The sequence below is a fragment of the Borostomias antarcticus genome, assembly GCF_949987555.1.
Source record: "Borostomias antarcticus genome assembly, chromosome: 23".
Classification (NCBI taxonomy): domain Eukaryota; kingdom Metazoa; phylum Chordata; class Actinopteri; order Stomiiformes; family Stomiidae; genus Borostomias; species Borostomias antarcticus.
In genome coordinates, this window is record NC_140256.1 from 5,842,282 (window position 1) to 5,857,449 (window position 15,168).

Sequence of the window (15,168 nt, forward strand, 5' to 3'; positions counted from 1 at the left end):
TCTGTGTGGTAAATTCTGCAATCTGAGACAGGGCTCTGTCTGAGACACTCATTGAAAGGTATGCGAAAGGTATGTAAATATTAAAGTGATCGAAATAAACAGTTTGACAATAATTGATGAATAGTGCAATTTTATGAGATAAATACATGACATCTCCCAATATAAATTGCATGTATTGGAATTAATCAATTTTATCCCAATCTTTGCAGATTAAAAGACTGAACAGCAAATACAGTTTATGCATAGAGCTTCTCTGCCCCAGCTCTGTTTATCAGCAAATGTTATTTATATATTAAAATACAGATACAGTGAAAGGTAGATCTAGTCATTGTTGTCAAGATTCACCAAGTCTCAATAGATTGTTTCAAGCCATTATTTCATAACACAGTATTAGAGATTATGTTAGTTGTTACCAGTGAAATGCACATTTCTCTCCCTTTGACAATTAGCTGTCCTTTTGCACATACATAATAAGCATGTTATTATATTGTTACCTGGTAGAGATACAGAGTGGAAATTAACACATTAAAACTACAGTCATGTCAGTTGTATGTGCTGTAATGTGCAGTTCCTAATTAATCTTCATTGTGACATTGGATCCTGCTTTGATGTATAGGTTGCAATGATAACATTTAATATTTACTCCCCTCAAATGTTTCAATCCTTACACTTATTAAACAATTAGCTTGGAATTACATTCAAAGAAAAAGCGAGAAAAATAGAAGTCTACTCACAATATATTAACCTCTGCAAAGAATAAGCACTTTCCCTTGCCAATAAAATCAACCTCAAAAGGAAACAATTGAAGGGTTGACATTTTCTGTGAGTATGAAACAATAGCAACAACAAAAATGAGTACATCTGAGTATTTTACTCATAGAAGTAGTAACATCTTGCTTAAAGTTATCTTACACCTTCCCTAAATCCCCCCCGTCAGTTACATTAAGCTTTAAGTTTCTTAAAATGTGCAATGTTCTCCAAATACTTTACATTAAACCAATCAAGTCTGGATTTGCAAACAGCATCATACAGTTGAACATATAACATCTTGCACACACTCATTAAAAATAAGGATATGTTCATACCATACATTTAGTCCTTTTACAGCATTCCATAGATTCCTTATTAAGTCTTCACCATACACAACATCACTACAGTCCAGGCCATACAACAACCCCCTCCCCCCCACACACAATGTCATACATAGCTGAGAAGAAAAAAGGTTTCCAATAAGGTTCAGAACCCCCAGTGATATGTTAATAAGCAAGCTTGAAATATGGAACACTGCCTTTTTAACTATAGGTAATTCCAAACTGAGTACAACAGATGGTAATGCCATGAAATTGAGCTGTATGAAAAGAAGAATGATGACAAATCATCACAACAGTTTTGAAATTCATGGAGGACATTTGACCAGCTCACTCAAAGTAATGGAGTGAGTGGCTATGCTCATTTGCAGGCACAGGGGAGTGGAAGAACAGTTCAGTTAGTCTGTTTAACTAAGAATCGCACTAACAACAACACCAGTCACTTTTTACTGGATTGAAAACTACCTTTTATTGACAGTAGGTCTTATTAGGGACTGTGACTACAAGACAGGAGAAGGAGGAAGTCATTACTCTCTGATTCGAAATAGTAATTCCTGAATGGCAAATCAATAAATATGACAAAAGGTTGTAACAAAAAATATAGACACAGTCCAAAGAAAGAATAAAGCTATGGTATAATATAATAAAGTATTACTTTGTGCAAGCACCATCTGTGCTGATTTGATAATGCCAAATGTTGGCAGCAATTATTAAGAGATGGAAAAAAAATAAAACGATAAAGGGAGGTAAAAGTAGTGCCCTTAGTGGATAAAACTCCACTCCTCTGCATTGGCCTGAGAAGGCTCCTGATTACGACAGCTCTGCCTCCTCCCCTGCTGGCTCCTTCTCCACCGCTGTGTTATGCGGGGAGGAAGTTGAGTCATTGTCCCTCGCCTCGAGACGAGCCAGTTCTTCCTCTGCGTTGGTCCATGAGCTCATGGACTCATGTACCGTGACCGTGTGCTCCTCCATCTGCTTCTGAAGGCTGTCCATCTCATGCCTGCAGACAAAAATAACAACAGTCAAATCATATCTGTAATCATACAAAGGCACTCTGAACAGGGTCTTCCTACGTTAAATGCAATTATTGTTAGTCTCTTTGGATAAAAGCGTCTGCTAAATGACTGTAATGTAGTCCAGGAACAGAGAGAAAATAACAATCTTACTTGAGTTGACGCAGACAGCTATGCAGATTATTTAGGGGCTCCTTGTTGACGGAGGCTGTGGGCTTGAGTAGCTCATCCAGCAGGGAGGCTGGCACGGGGCAGTCTGGGATCTTCACTGGAGTCACTGGGTTGGATGGGTTCGCCTCCCCCTTTAACTCCATACGTTGCTGCTCCATCGGACAAATAAACCAGCAACATGAGACTTACAGTAAAGTAACTTAGGGAATACCAGCAACACTGACACAAAGCCAAAATCAATCAAAAACTTGATACTCTAAATAAATACAGATTACGCAACCCTGGCTGACTCCATTCAGTGCGAGTCATAAGAGTCATATTGTGCTGTGAGTCATTTAAAGGAGTAGTAAAGGGAAAATGCATGTTTAGCCCTGTTTTAAGGTTACTTATGATCATATACAATGGTTCAGATCAAAACATTGACATAACTAGCACTGTGGGGGGGCGAGTGTGAATTATCAAGAGCTAGCTGGATTTCCCCCCTCGGTCTTGCTCACCTTCCTCAGACGGTTCTGTTTGAGGTCTTGTTTGAGCTGCTGGTTCTGCAGCAGCACCGTCTTCATGCTGTTCCTCAGCTCGCCCACTTTGGCCTGCAGCATGAACTTGTCCTTCCTGGTGCTGCCCAGCTCCTCCTGCACCGTCTCCAGCTCCACCTTGATGCCCTGAGGGGGGGCAGAAAGGAAGGCATGGTGTCAGGTGTACAACAGCCACCAAACACACATCGGTGATGGTAAGTGAAGGTTGCTGGATCTGGTTTTACGTTTACGCTGATTTTGCGTGAGTGTGCGTTTGTGCTCTGCTCTGTACGCTCACCTGTAGGGCTGTCTGTAAAGTCTCCAGCTCCCTCTGGCTGCACTGCTCCGTCACCCCCAGCTGCTGCTTCTGGGTCTCGATCTCCCGCTGCTTCTGCTCCACCTCCCATTTCAAGTCCTCCACCTGAGGGAGACACAGACAATGAATGATATCTCACCTTACTATCAGGCTAGCCGGTAGAAGTCTCGTACTCGCGGCGCGCTGCCGTCTACCTCCTGGTTGGTGAGGGGCTGTTTGCTGAGCTCCTCGTCCAGCTGTTTCTGCAGGATCTGTAGCTGGGAGTGGGCCTCCGACAACTGCTCCCGGAATGTGGACACCTCCTGAGAATGTTTCTCATCCTGAGCCCTGCAGTGGAGATGAGGGGGGGATCGAGAAAGAGAAAGAGAGAGAGAGGGAGAAAGAGAGAGACAGAGAGAGAGAAGAAATTCATGAATTAAATCAGCTCTTCCTAATCCAATAAATGGAGAATGCCATAACTAACCATAGAAAATAGAAGGTTTGGTTAACTATGTTCTATACACTCATGCACAAAGCACTAGCTATATCTCTGGCTTTGGAATCTTCCACATGCGATCCTCTAACTGGGACTCACTGTAGTTTGTGTGCCTCGCTGTGCAGAGCTTTGACCAGCTGCTCTTTGGCCTGCAGATCCTTCTTGATCTCACACAGTTCCAGCATGGCCGCCCGGTAGTGCCGCCTGTTGTGGGCCGCCTCAGCCTTTGCTGCTGCCACCTAGTGGACACAACTCGTACTTAAAACACCGGCAGTCTCCCCGGGACATTGGCTGGGTGGCTATGAAGCTGCTGTGCTTGAATGAGAACTGATTTCACTGCTGGACTGAGATCCCCTACCTGCTCTTTGAGGTCTTTGACTTTGGCCCTCTCCCTCTCCAGGGCGACCTGCAGCGTCTGGACCAGCTGTTTCATCTGCTGGTCCTCCTCCTCTTTGCGTTTCAATACAGCTTGAACCTGCAGAGTAGGTGAGTGTCAGAAAAAGGAAATTAACACTAGTCAGTTCCTTTCAGAAAAAGGGAAGGACATGGGTTTAGTTAAACTATCAAAGTGCTCAGTGGTGTAAGAGAAAGTGCTGTGGTGAGAGAGAAAGTGCTCAGTGGTGTGAGAGAAAGTGCTCAGTGGTGAGAGAGAAAGTGCTCAGTGGTGTGAGAGAAAGTGCTCAGTGGTGAGAGAGAAAGTGCTCAGTGGTGAGAGAGAAAGTGCTCAGTGGTGAGAGAGAAAGTGCTCAGTGGTGAGAGAGAAAGTGCTCAGTGGTGAGAGAGAAAGTGCTCAGTGGTGAGAGAGAAAGTGCTCAGTGGTGAGAGAGAAAGTGCTCAGTGGTGTGAGAGAAAGTGCTCAGTGGTGTGAGAGAAAGTGCTCAGTGGTGTGAGAGAAAGTGCTCAGTGGTGAGAGAGAAAGTGCTCAGTGGTGAGAGAGAAATGTCCGACCTGGAGGTTGAGCTGGACCAGGTCGGCCTCTCTCTTGGCAAGAGCAGTCTCTAAAATATCTGTGTGTTCCCGCAGTGCATTGTGGGACTGCCCCAGTCCTGCCAGCTTCCCTTTCTCGTGCTCCAGCTCCAGAGCTAACTTCTTGTTGGCGTCTTCCAGCTTCCGAATCCTCCTCTTGAAGCATCGCGCCTCCTGAAGCTGTGAGTGACAAGAAAATTCATACCGTCAATCAAAGACACAGGTCATCTTTGCATATTTAATTGCTGCAAAGTGTACATTCTCTGACCTCGTCCTCCAACTCCATGACCTTCTCCTGGTACTCCTCCAGCTCATTGGTGGTGAGGTTGATGACCTCCTGAAGCTCCTTCTCTAGCATGGCCTTGCTGTGGCTCACAGCCTGCAGTTCACTCTGCAGGGCCTCTATCTTGTTCTGGGAGACCACACACACACAGACACAGACACAGACACACACACACACAAATTGTTAATGTGTGTGTATGTCCACATAGAAAATGACATGCATGGACACAAATACTAAAGGTGCAGTCAGTATTCAATCACAATTCCCACACACGCACCACACACACACATTAATAACTAGTCTAGGCACATTTCAGGATGTGAACGTCAACCTTTGGGTCATCTCAGAAGTAAGGTTTTTGTACCTGCAGGGCCTGGTTGTTCCCACCATCCGAGACCTGGGCCTTGAGTTTGACCAGCTCCGCCTCGGTGCTCTCTTTGTCGGCCAGGGCCTCTTGCAGCCTGCGGCTCAGGATTCCCACCGCGTTCTCATAGGCCTTGTGCTTGGCCTTCATGTCCTTCTGCGCGCTGGTCAAATCGGTCCCCAGGCGCTTCATCCGTACCTTCTGCTCCGAGATGGCCCTGGGGGAGGGAGTAGGAAGTAAAGCGAAGGGGATAGGAGGTGAATTAGTTCTGAGCGATGGTTATCAGGACTTCTGTTCATGGCATCAAGCTGTATCATACTCATCTACAGAGAAAAGATTCGTCGTGAGACCGGCGGGGCCATCTCTATGGGGACCGTGCTGGTTCCACGCTAGTCTCGGCCGAGTGACTCACTTCTTGGCGTCGCCCTGCATCTGCTCCACCTGTTTCCTCAGGCCCTCGTTCTCCTGTGTCGCGGCGGCTAGCTGGCTCTGGTCAAACTGCAGAGACTGAGGAGGACGGAGGGACACGGTCAAACGTTGCCGCACGCCTCACGCCGCGAGGGTTCGTAGGAGCCATATGCCCTGTACTTCCAAACATGCAAACATAGTCATGGAAATCTGCCCAGTGGGGTGTAATCCCGGATCTCCTGAGTAGCATGCACACTCCCGAGTGAAGATGTCCACGAACGCCGTCACTGACATGCCTCCATTACACTAAGTGTCTATATTGTCCTACAGAACACCGCGTCACAAGTACCAGTACCAGTACCTGTATCTGGGTCTCCAGCTGGTCCCGCTCGGTCTGCACGGCCTGCAGGTGTCTCTCCAGACCGGTCATCTGTTCCTGGACGCGAGCCACCTCCTTCTGCAGGCGGCTCTGCTCCAGCTCGGCCTTCTGCTTCTCCCCCTGGGCGCTCAGCAGCTCCTGCTTCAGGCCCTTGACCTCCGACACCAGGCGCTTCTTGGTGGACTTGAGCTCGCTGATCAGCTGGTCTTTGGAGCTGGCGTCCCGCCGATAGGCTTCCACCATTACCTTTGGCGGACGAAAAGAGTTGAGGGGAGTTTGGTCTAGAGTGTGTGTGTGTGTGTGTGTGTGTGTGTGTGTGTGTGTGTGTGTGCTTCCAAATGGGCAGAGAATCAGAGATGCTCACCTTCTGCTGCTGGAACTGATCTTTCAACTTCTGAGCTTGTTTCTTTAGGGTACCGTTGTCTTGTTGCAGAGATTCGATCTGCAGAACACACAGAAAAAAACGTATTATTTATGACTTCATATCAAGCATTGTCTGTCAACAGTCCAAGGGGCTCGGCCGCTCACCTGGGAGACCTTGACCTGAACCTCCTGCCGGAGCTGGTCCAGGACCTCCGAGGCCACCAGGACCCCATCCGCCAGTCGCTCCGCCCCCTCGTCCAGCTGGCTCTTGTCGGCGCGCGCGGCCTGCAGCGCCACCTCCAGGACGATCTTCTCGTTCTGCAGGAACTGGATGGTTTCGTCCTTGACGCTCCCTTCCGCCTGCAGCTCTGCCAGCTGGGCCTCCAGCTCCAGGTAGCGGGCCTCCAGCTGGTTGATGGACTGCTCTTTGGTCTGCAGACTCTCCTGAGCGCTGGTCAGCTGTCTCATCAGGTCCAGGTGCTCCTTCTGGAGAGACGCTAGCTGCACGTCCTTCTGTGACAGGGTCAACCTCACCTGGAGGTCCGGAGAAGATGGGTCAATGTGAGAGCTTTGTTAAAGACAAAGACACGTTCATACAGTGCTTCCGAACTGTAATCAGACATTTTTTTCATCAAGCAACAGTGGGTGCAGGTTCTTCACCTGCTCGAGCTCCCTCTCCAGAGAGCTGGCTGTGTTGGCTAGCTTCAGTAAGTGTTCCCGCTCCTCCTCAAACTCCTCCAGCTTGTGCTGGAGATCATCCTCCACCATGGTCTTGGCATCCTGGATTTGGTGGTAGGCGGCCTCCTGAGTCAACATGTCAGCCTGCAGGCAAACACAATAGGGTTCAATAAAAAGGTCAGAGGTCAAAACAATGGCCTACACTCAGCTCAGATCAAAGATATTAATTCCAGTCATTCAATCAACAGTGGTAGTCATTCCAGTCATTCAATGGTAAATGGTAAATGGACTGCACTTATATAGCGCTTTTCCAACTTAGCGGCACTCAAAGCGCTTTACAATGGCCTCTCATTCACCCACCCACACACATTCACACCAATGGCGGTAGCTGCCATGCAAGGTGCTAACCTGCTCATTGGGAGCAATTTTGGGGTTAGGTGTCTTGCTCAAGGACACTTCGACATGTGGACAGTTGGAGCTGGGATTCGAACCACTGACCCTTCAAGAGGGTGTACTGTACTGTGCTGTACCTCAATGCTCTGCAGCTGCACGGCGATGCGTTCCTTCTCTTTGATGGAACGGTGCTGGGTCTCGGTGAGCTGGTGGGACAGGGTCACGTTCTCCAGCTTCAGGTGCTCCAGAGCCCCCACCTGGGACATCTGACCCACCTGCATCCAAACACAACACCTCCACTCCGTCACGCATCGACCACATCTCATCCGCAACATCCATCGTCAACTTCAACACGTCAACTCGGCAGGCATCAACCACACAATAAAAAAAATGTTAAAAAATAATGATAATAATGATAATAATAACAATAATAATGGGTTTATTTAAATAGCACACTTTAAAATACAATGAAATCACACGGTGCTTAGCACAAACATCTAGAACAATGTACACAAAATCAATAATATAACATTAAAACAAATCAATTTAAAAAACAAAACAAGCGATTAATAACCATCACATCCACTATGTCCGTCGTCAATTTCCGACATTTCAACCTCTTGTTAACATGAGAACTGACGCCCTTACCTGCATGTTGGCCATCTCTGCTTGGAGTCGAACCCGGGCCTCTTGGGCCAGCGCCACCTGCTGCTGGTACCACTGGCGGACCTGCTGCAGGGAGTCGATCTCGGCCTGCGAGGTCTTCAGGCGGCTCTGCAGGGTGCTGCGCTCCAGCTGGGTCTGCTGGAGCTGGCTCTGGAGGCCGCCCATCTGCTGACGCAGCTCCTGAACTGGGGAAAGCCAAGAAGAACCAGACGGAACATCAAGAACGGAGGAGTCACCGCCGACGTGTCGCTCACAAACCGACATTCCGGCTAGGCTCCTCCCCCCGCCTTCTCCCCCGCCCACTCACCGGCGTTGTCCCTGCTGGAGACCGCCTGCTGCATCTCCTCCATCTTGCCGATCAGCCTGCTATACTGCTCCTCGGCCAGCTGCAGGTCGTTGCCCAGCGAGGCCAGGCCGGCGTTCTTGCTCTCCAGGCTGCCCTGCAGCTCCACCATGGCCCTCTCCAGCTGGTAGCAGCTCTGGCGCAGCGCCGACACCTCCGTGGAGAGCGAGCTCTGCTTCTCCTGGCTGGCCCGCGCCTGCTCCATCTGGACCTGCAGCTGGGCGTTCACCGTGGCCAGCTGGGCCTGGAGCTCCGTCTTCGCTTTCAGAGCCTGAGGTGGTGGGGGGGGGGGGGAAGAGAACGTCGGTACTCAAAACACACAGCGGCGCGGTGGGGGGAACTTCATATCCCCGAGAGGTAGCTAGCTACGTTTGTTCGGTCCTGACTCCTAACCACGCTAGAGTAGAGTTCCGTGAATCTACGGCGGCGAAGGAGATACCTGGTTGGCCTCCGAGGACAAAGACTCCAGCTGGCCCTCCAGTCTCATCTTCTCCTTTAGCACCTGGAGCATCTCGTCGTGTCCCATCACAGAGCTCTCCAGGGACACGCTGCAGGGGGGGGAAGACAACAGTGTTCAGCCGTACAGGAAAATGCGCACGCGTTATCCCGTTGTCGAGCTGATTTATTACAGTGCAGCTAAGTCTTAACGCCGGACCCATGAGAGTTCTTTCGCTGAGCTTACTGCGTTACTGCAGATCTCTCTATGGGTCTGGGACACTTCATGCAAAGATCTGGTGCTCGAATCCGGGCAATTCATTGGTTTCACTGGAATCCCTGCAACACCAATCGGTAACGACTTTCGCGATCAGGCGCTCCCGCCCATAGATATGCCCTTTAACCTGGGCTAGCGCCTCTCATTTGCTGCTACGACCCGTCACACTTTCGATTTTGAACCGTATATACGCCCTTAGAACACCAGCTTGGGCGGTGAAGTGGCACAGACTCTATTATATAGTATGCAGAGCATACAAATCCATTATTATTCAACTATTTGAGTCTGGAGAGGGACGACAGTGCCGAGCGCGCCGGCGTACCTGCTGGAGAAGCTGTCCCTGCGGCTGCGTGGCTCCCCGGCGCCCTCCCTCTCCAGCTCCAGGAGACGCTGCTCGTCGCTGGCCGCCTGCAGCACCTCCTGCAGCGAGGGGAACAGCCCCATGGCCTCGGGGGCGATCTCCCTGCCCTCCACCGTGTAGGAGCCCCCCTGTCGGCCCACGGCGGCCGACAGCATCCCGTAGGCGACGCCCCGCCCCCTGGTGGACACGCTGCTGTAGGACGAGCTGTCGCTGTCGTTGCCGTCCCCGTGCCTGGTCCCGGACTCGCTGCCGTCCAGCTCCGACGCGTCGTCCGCGGCGGGATGGAGGGCGGTCCCCGGGTGACCGTCCGTCTCGGAGTAGCTGACCTCAGACACGACGCTGACCTCGGAGAGGGTGGACACGGAGCTGAGGGTGGACTGGATGGAACCCATAGAGGTGTCCGCTGACGTCCTCATCCCATCTCCTCCTCCTCCTCCTACTCCTCCTGGTGTCTCCGGTGACTTGTAGTCCGCCAGGGAGTGGATCTTGCTGGGGCGGGGGGACCTGGAGGTGGCCTTCTTCTCCCGGGCTGTAGGGAATCCCAAGCTGCCCAGTTTGGGCCCCCGGGGAACGCTGGTCCTCAGGAAGGAGTACTCCTTGGTCATGGAGGATGTGTTTGCACGGGGAAGGGCCTCCGGGTGGAGCATGAGCTCCGGGTCCAGAGTGCTGAACTGTCCTCTTTTGGGGGTAGAACGGTGGGACTGGAAGAACAGAAAACAGCTGAATGAAAATGCTGCACCTCAACAGCATATAACCAGCTTATTACAAGGGGCTTACTGGGATCTTATACCTGCCAAAGAATGATATTGTGAATGTGCATCCACTGACCCTCTCCTTGTGCCTCTGGACCCTGTACTGTTTGAGCTGCTCCTCCAGACGCCTGCGGGCATCCAGACGGATCTTCTCCTCGTTCTCCATCTCCAACGAGGGCTCCTTGGCAGCTGTAGGGAGAGTGTGTTTACCACCCGTCCTCCGGGCACAACAACAAGTAACAATACACTTGACAGTGTCATACAAACAACCATTAGTTTGATAACTTATTGTTACCACTATGTTGTCTTAGCCCTCTTAGTTGAGAGGCCATTTTGAATTTGAGACAAGGGTTTGTATGACATTGTATTCCCACCATGGTTAGGAGTGAAGATGCATGCAAACCAGTACACACATACACAGTGTTAGAATCAATCTTTTTGCCAGCCCCATTCTTTTTCTCGGTCAAGGGTAAAAGAGGGTGCCACCTAGGGATGAGACAGTATACCGTAAAACCGTGAACCACGGTATAAAATGTCCACGGTATTAGAACCGTGACATTCCCTGTGCGCTGCTGAAACTTCACATTTCAAGTTGCTTGCAACAGTTAATTTTGTAATTGAATATAAGCTTGCTATTAATATATAATATATAGTAAATACTTGTTTTTTTATGTGTGTTGGAGAGGTGAAATGCCATATACCGTGAAATACCGTAAACCGCACTGTGTAACTAGATACCGTACCGTAATTCCAAAATCCATACCGTCTCATTCCTAGCGCCACCACAAAACAGTTTGAATTCACGTTCATTTTAGTGAGTTTAGTTTGCAGGTAGCCAAGACTGTGACTAGCCAGATGGGCTAATCAACCAGCAGGTGTGAGTGGAACAAGGGGTTTGAAGAAGGACTTTTTAATTGAAGAATCACATGGAGTAGATGAACTAGAAATCCAGCTGCATGGAGTACAATATTCTAGGCTTTACTCTACAAAAACATTTGTAGGAATTAATATTGGGTCAATAAAAAAGCACAATGCAAAAATAACCATATACTCGACTACAGGACTCTGGAACAACCCTATATTGCATATCACAAGCATGGACAAGGGGGTCAGCATGTCTACATTCAAAACATTCACAACAAAAATACAGGGTTAGTTCACACAAGGCCACTACTGCACCCGCACCCAACCAGGCAGTTAAAAGACTACAAACAGAAGCAGGGTCAAGACACTGTAAAAGGTCCCATGAGCTCTCTTTCAGGGGCTAGTTAGCACAGGCAGGGTTACCAAAATAAGTCTCTGAAGCAAAATCCCACAGCAAAAGGAGGTTCAAATACATGGGGGCACTCACTGATACAGGTTTCAGTATGCTTACACAATTCAGTCTCCTGCATAGGAATACTTAGTCTGAGCGACTGCAAAGCGTCACCCTTGTGACTCATCGTGCCCTCAGCAATAGCTCCCTCTGACTTCTCTAGCATGGGTGGGAAGGCGGCCACACCTGCGGAGGGCTCTCTGGACAGGGGGCTGACGCCCTGGGGAGGGGTTGCCGGAGACAGGGGGCCATTAGGACAGGGGGCCCCATCAACACCGAGGCCCTCCACCGCTACACGTTCTCCTCCGTTTGGCACTGTGTCTGCCCTGGCAGAACCTATGGGAGGAAGTGTGTGTGTGTGGGGGGGGGCAGAGGAGTGTGTTACTGAGTGTGTGGTTTCTGGCATCCATTGCATACAATGACAAAGGATTGCTATATTATACCTTACAGTAGCCTGAAGAATAGGTGACAAAGCTGCCTTTAGATATCTCCAATCTATTGTGGATTATTCTGGGTAACCAGTCAAACAGCTTTGTCAAGCTACAATAGCTGCTCTATGGGAACTGGAAGTGGCAGTTTGATACAATCCGATTGACACCCAACAGGCATTTTAATATGTGGTGATATGACTGGGGACATGCTCTATATGCAAATGGAAAACACTGCCCAGGAATGTCAGACAAAAGCACAGACTACAGAGAGGCATGTCGCAGGTTGGGGCCAGATGAACCGAGGGAGGAGGGCAGAGGAGCAGCCTGTTAATCCCTTCGGCCACTAAAACAGGTTATACATAGCTAAGGTGGGTAGGACACTGGTATAGCCCACAGGGTGTGGATAACACTGACTCATAAAAACAATAGGTACACAACTGCTCAGTGAGTGAAAGGTAATGATCAAAGATGATGAGCAGCCCAATCATGTCCAATCCCATCAAGCGACGAGCAGGGTGCGTCATGTCCTACTCACCATTCAGAACATCCCCTGAGGCCTGTGGCTTCTCCAGCACTGCTTTCTTCAGGAGCTGTGCGTCTTTCTCTACAGGATCACTGCCACCCTCTTTGGCCTGCGGTACGATGTCTGGCTGCTGAGTTTCACCCTCCATTTCAGCAACTTCTGCTTTGATGACTTCCATTCAAATATAGAATCAGACCGTCTCGTGCAGTTGCCCCATGGAAAATGTGCGCCAACGTGTCTGCCTTCAGTATTGTCTTCTTGCGTGGACAGCTGAGGCAAAAAAAAGCTCCCCTGAAATTATAATACAAATGTGTCATTGTGTGTATCATAAACCTAGAAGAGTACACATAAACATGGTCGATGTAGCTGTTAGGTCACAGCCACAATTAACATATTTATCAGGATAGCTATAATAAACTAGAAAGGAATAAAATAACGCCACGAATAAACTAAGCAAAGGCTAACGTTAAGTGGATTGGGTATAGCTTGCTAACGGGCAGGCTACTTGTGCTTATGGTACGTTCGTTTGTGGTCGGAGGTGGCAAGTCGCAAGTGGCAAAATACCTACCTCCGACCTGTGTGCATTCGAGCTATATACCATTATATCACAGTTACCTAGTTATATCTATATACCATTATATCACAGTTACCTAGTTATATCTAGTGCATTCGAGCAACTGGGGGCTGAGAAACATATCCGAATTTGCGACGAGGAAGTGCGAGTTCATGCGGTGTTTTATTTAATCATTCCTAGTAGCAAGTCGCAATTTACCACCTCCCAGTTATAAACGAACGCACCATTAATGTTGAGACCTGTCGAGTGTAGTCGCGGCTCGCGCTGACCACCCGTTTCAGTGCCCCGGGCTCGCGGCTGTCCCGTGCAGTAAATGTGACAGCCAGCAGCAAGGTGTGACAACCCAGTTAGCAAAAGCTAAGTTAGCATGTAGCTTGCAAACTGGTTTGCTTATTGCTAACAACACATGCAAACAGCAGGCTTCTGCAGACACAACCGAACTATCTAGACAGTGAGATGTTAAAAATGTACAAATATTTTTTACTGACATGGCACTGCGTCTAAATGACAGTCTTGAGTCTAGCTAAATCGTTAGCTTAGCTACCTAGCTCACTTACTCGACTGTGTTTGTGATGGTTGTGATTCTGTCTAGCTAGCTAGTCCTAGATATATTTCGAGCCTATTGCACATCAGATATTCCCACATATTTGATTATTGGGTTGATCAATTCTACCATGCAATTGAATTTATATTACATATATATTACCACTAAATTGACGGAATGACACAGGGTGAAACGCTAATAAATAGAATTAAAAGACAACCTTTCCGACGCCTCTTCTCACTGCTCCTACGTGGCTATATGTGTTCCATTCGCTTTACAAGTCCGACTGGAAACACAATTGTAAACATGACTCATTTAAGTCTATAAAAGGTATTTTATATGACTTTGTAATGGAAATGTATGTTATACTAACCGTTTTCATCCCCAATTCATTACAAAGAAGTTGTGATCCTGTTATCCAAACGTTTTAAATACACTGATTTCATATTAGTTGCTACACGATCTACAATAATGAGGACACATATCGTTCGCAAGCAAGGGGAGTTGTGGGTATGAAGCACATCCATGGTATGAAGACACGCCTCTATGTACGCACAAAAACAATGTAACAACCCCCCCTGTTGGAAAAAACAGTGCAACTGCGCCCTACTTTCTGAAATAAATGCGCAATCTCTCTCTCTCTCTCTCTCTCTCTCCCTCTCTCCCTCTCTCCTAGCCTCTTCCTCCAATTTCAAACCATTCTACAACTTATGCCAAAACTTTAAAGGCCTACTACGGTTGGATATCTGTAATTGATAGCAATACAACTGTGTGTTGTAAACCAGGTTATGGTTATGGATATTTAGAAAGTTCAGGCTATAGGCCTACCTAAATTGCAATGCACTATGTCCACAATAGCATGCTTTGATGATAGTAATGCAACTTCAAATAAAAATGCTGTCCACTTTTCATCCTTGCACATTCCACATGCAGCCTAAATAAACAGAAAGTCTAAAACAAAATTATAAAATGTGGTCCTTTTTAGAGTTGATCAAGTGTTGAATCATCTTGTCATCCTCACATGTTCGTACAGATTGTGTTATATATGGTGCTTATTCAGCCTATTAATGTGAAACATTGAATTTTAAATACGCATATCACATGGTGCATAAAGTTACGGTAGCTATTCATAGGCATTGACTGATTGGCTGCCACGCGGGATTGAGAGTGAGCGCATGCAGCATTAATCCCAGTGATTTGATTGTGTACGCGGGTCCGTGAACGATGTAAGCGCGCTCCCGAGACTTCAGGTGAATGGAGAGTGGGAAGAAGACTGGGTTACGGTTCAGTGTGCTTCGGAGAAAAGGAAGAAATAAAGAAAATGAGTGTTAATACCTCGCTTTGGGCACATGTTTTCATGACAGCGTATCTACTTTTTGTAACGGAATGTGTTGCACAGAAAGTAAGTATTATGCCTAATCTTTGTTCACAGCAAGCCTACTGCCTGATGAAAAAGCGCAGTGAAAAGTTTCACCGTCACTTCGGTCTGCGTATGTCAGTGGGGAGAAAACATTGTCTTCTGTGCGTGTTGTTGT

At 48.2% G+C, this 15,168-nt stretch overlaps 1 protein-coding gene across 2 annotated transcripts; it reads right to left on the reverse strand.

Moving 5' to 3' along the window:
- Positions 1-252: 252 nt before the first annotated feature.
- Positions 253-13,759, reverse strand: golga3 (golgin A3). 2 transcript variants are annotated; one of them, XM_084457611.1, is made up of 24 exons: positions 13,647-13,759; positions 12,528-12,806; positions 11,622-11,897; positions 10,323-10,435; positions 9,456-10,195; positions 8,861-8,969; positions 8,386-8,692; positions 8,061-8,263; positions 7,550-7,687; positions 7,002-7,163; positions 6,507-6,875; positions 6,343-6,420; positions 5,961-6,224; positions 5,604-5,698; positions 5,192-5,408; positions 4,813-4,956; positions 4,527-4,724; positions 3,937-4,053; positions 3,678-3,817; positions 3,298-3,430; positions 3,086-3,208; positions 2,770-2,934; positions 2,255-2,421; positions 253-2,088 (listed from the first exon to the last, which is right to left on the reverse strand). In XM_084457611.1, the coding sequence occupies exons 2-24, from the start codon at positions 12,691-12,693 to the stop codon at positions 1,899-1,901; spliced, it is 4,614 nt and encodes a 1,537-aa protein (XP_084313737.1). In that variant the 5' UTR covers positions 12,694-12,806; positions 13,647-13,759; the 3' UTR covers positions 253-1,898. The 2 variants fall into 2 exon arrangements, with proteins under 2 accessions (XP_084313737.1, XP_084313736.1); XM_084457610.1 differs by lacking the exon at positions 13,647-13,759 and adding an exon at positions 13,314-13,407.
- Between the last annotated feature and the right edge of the window lie 1,409 nt (positions 13,760-15,168).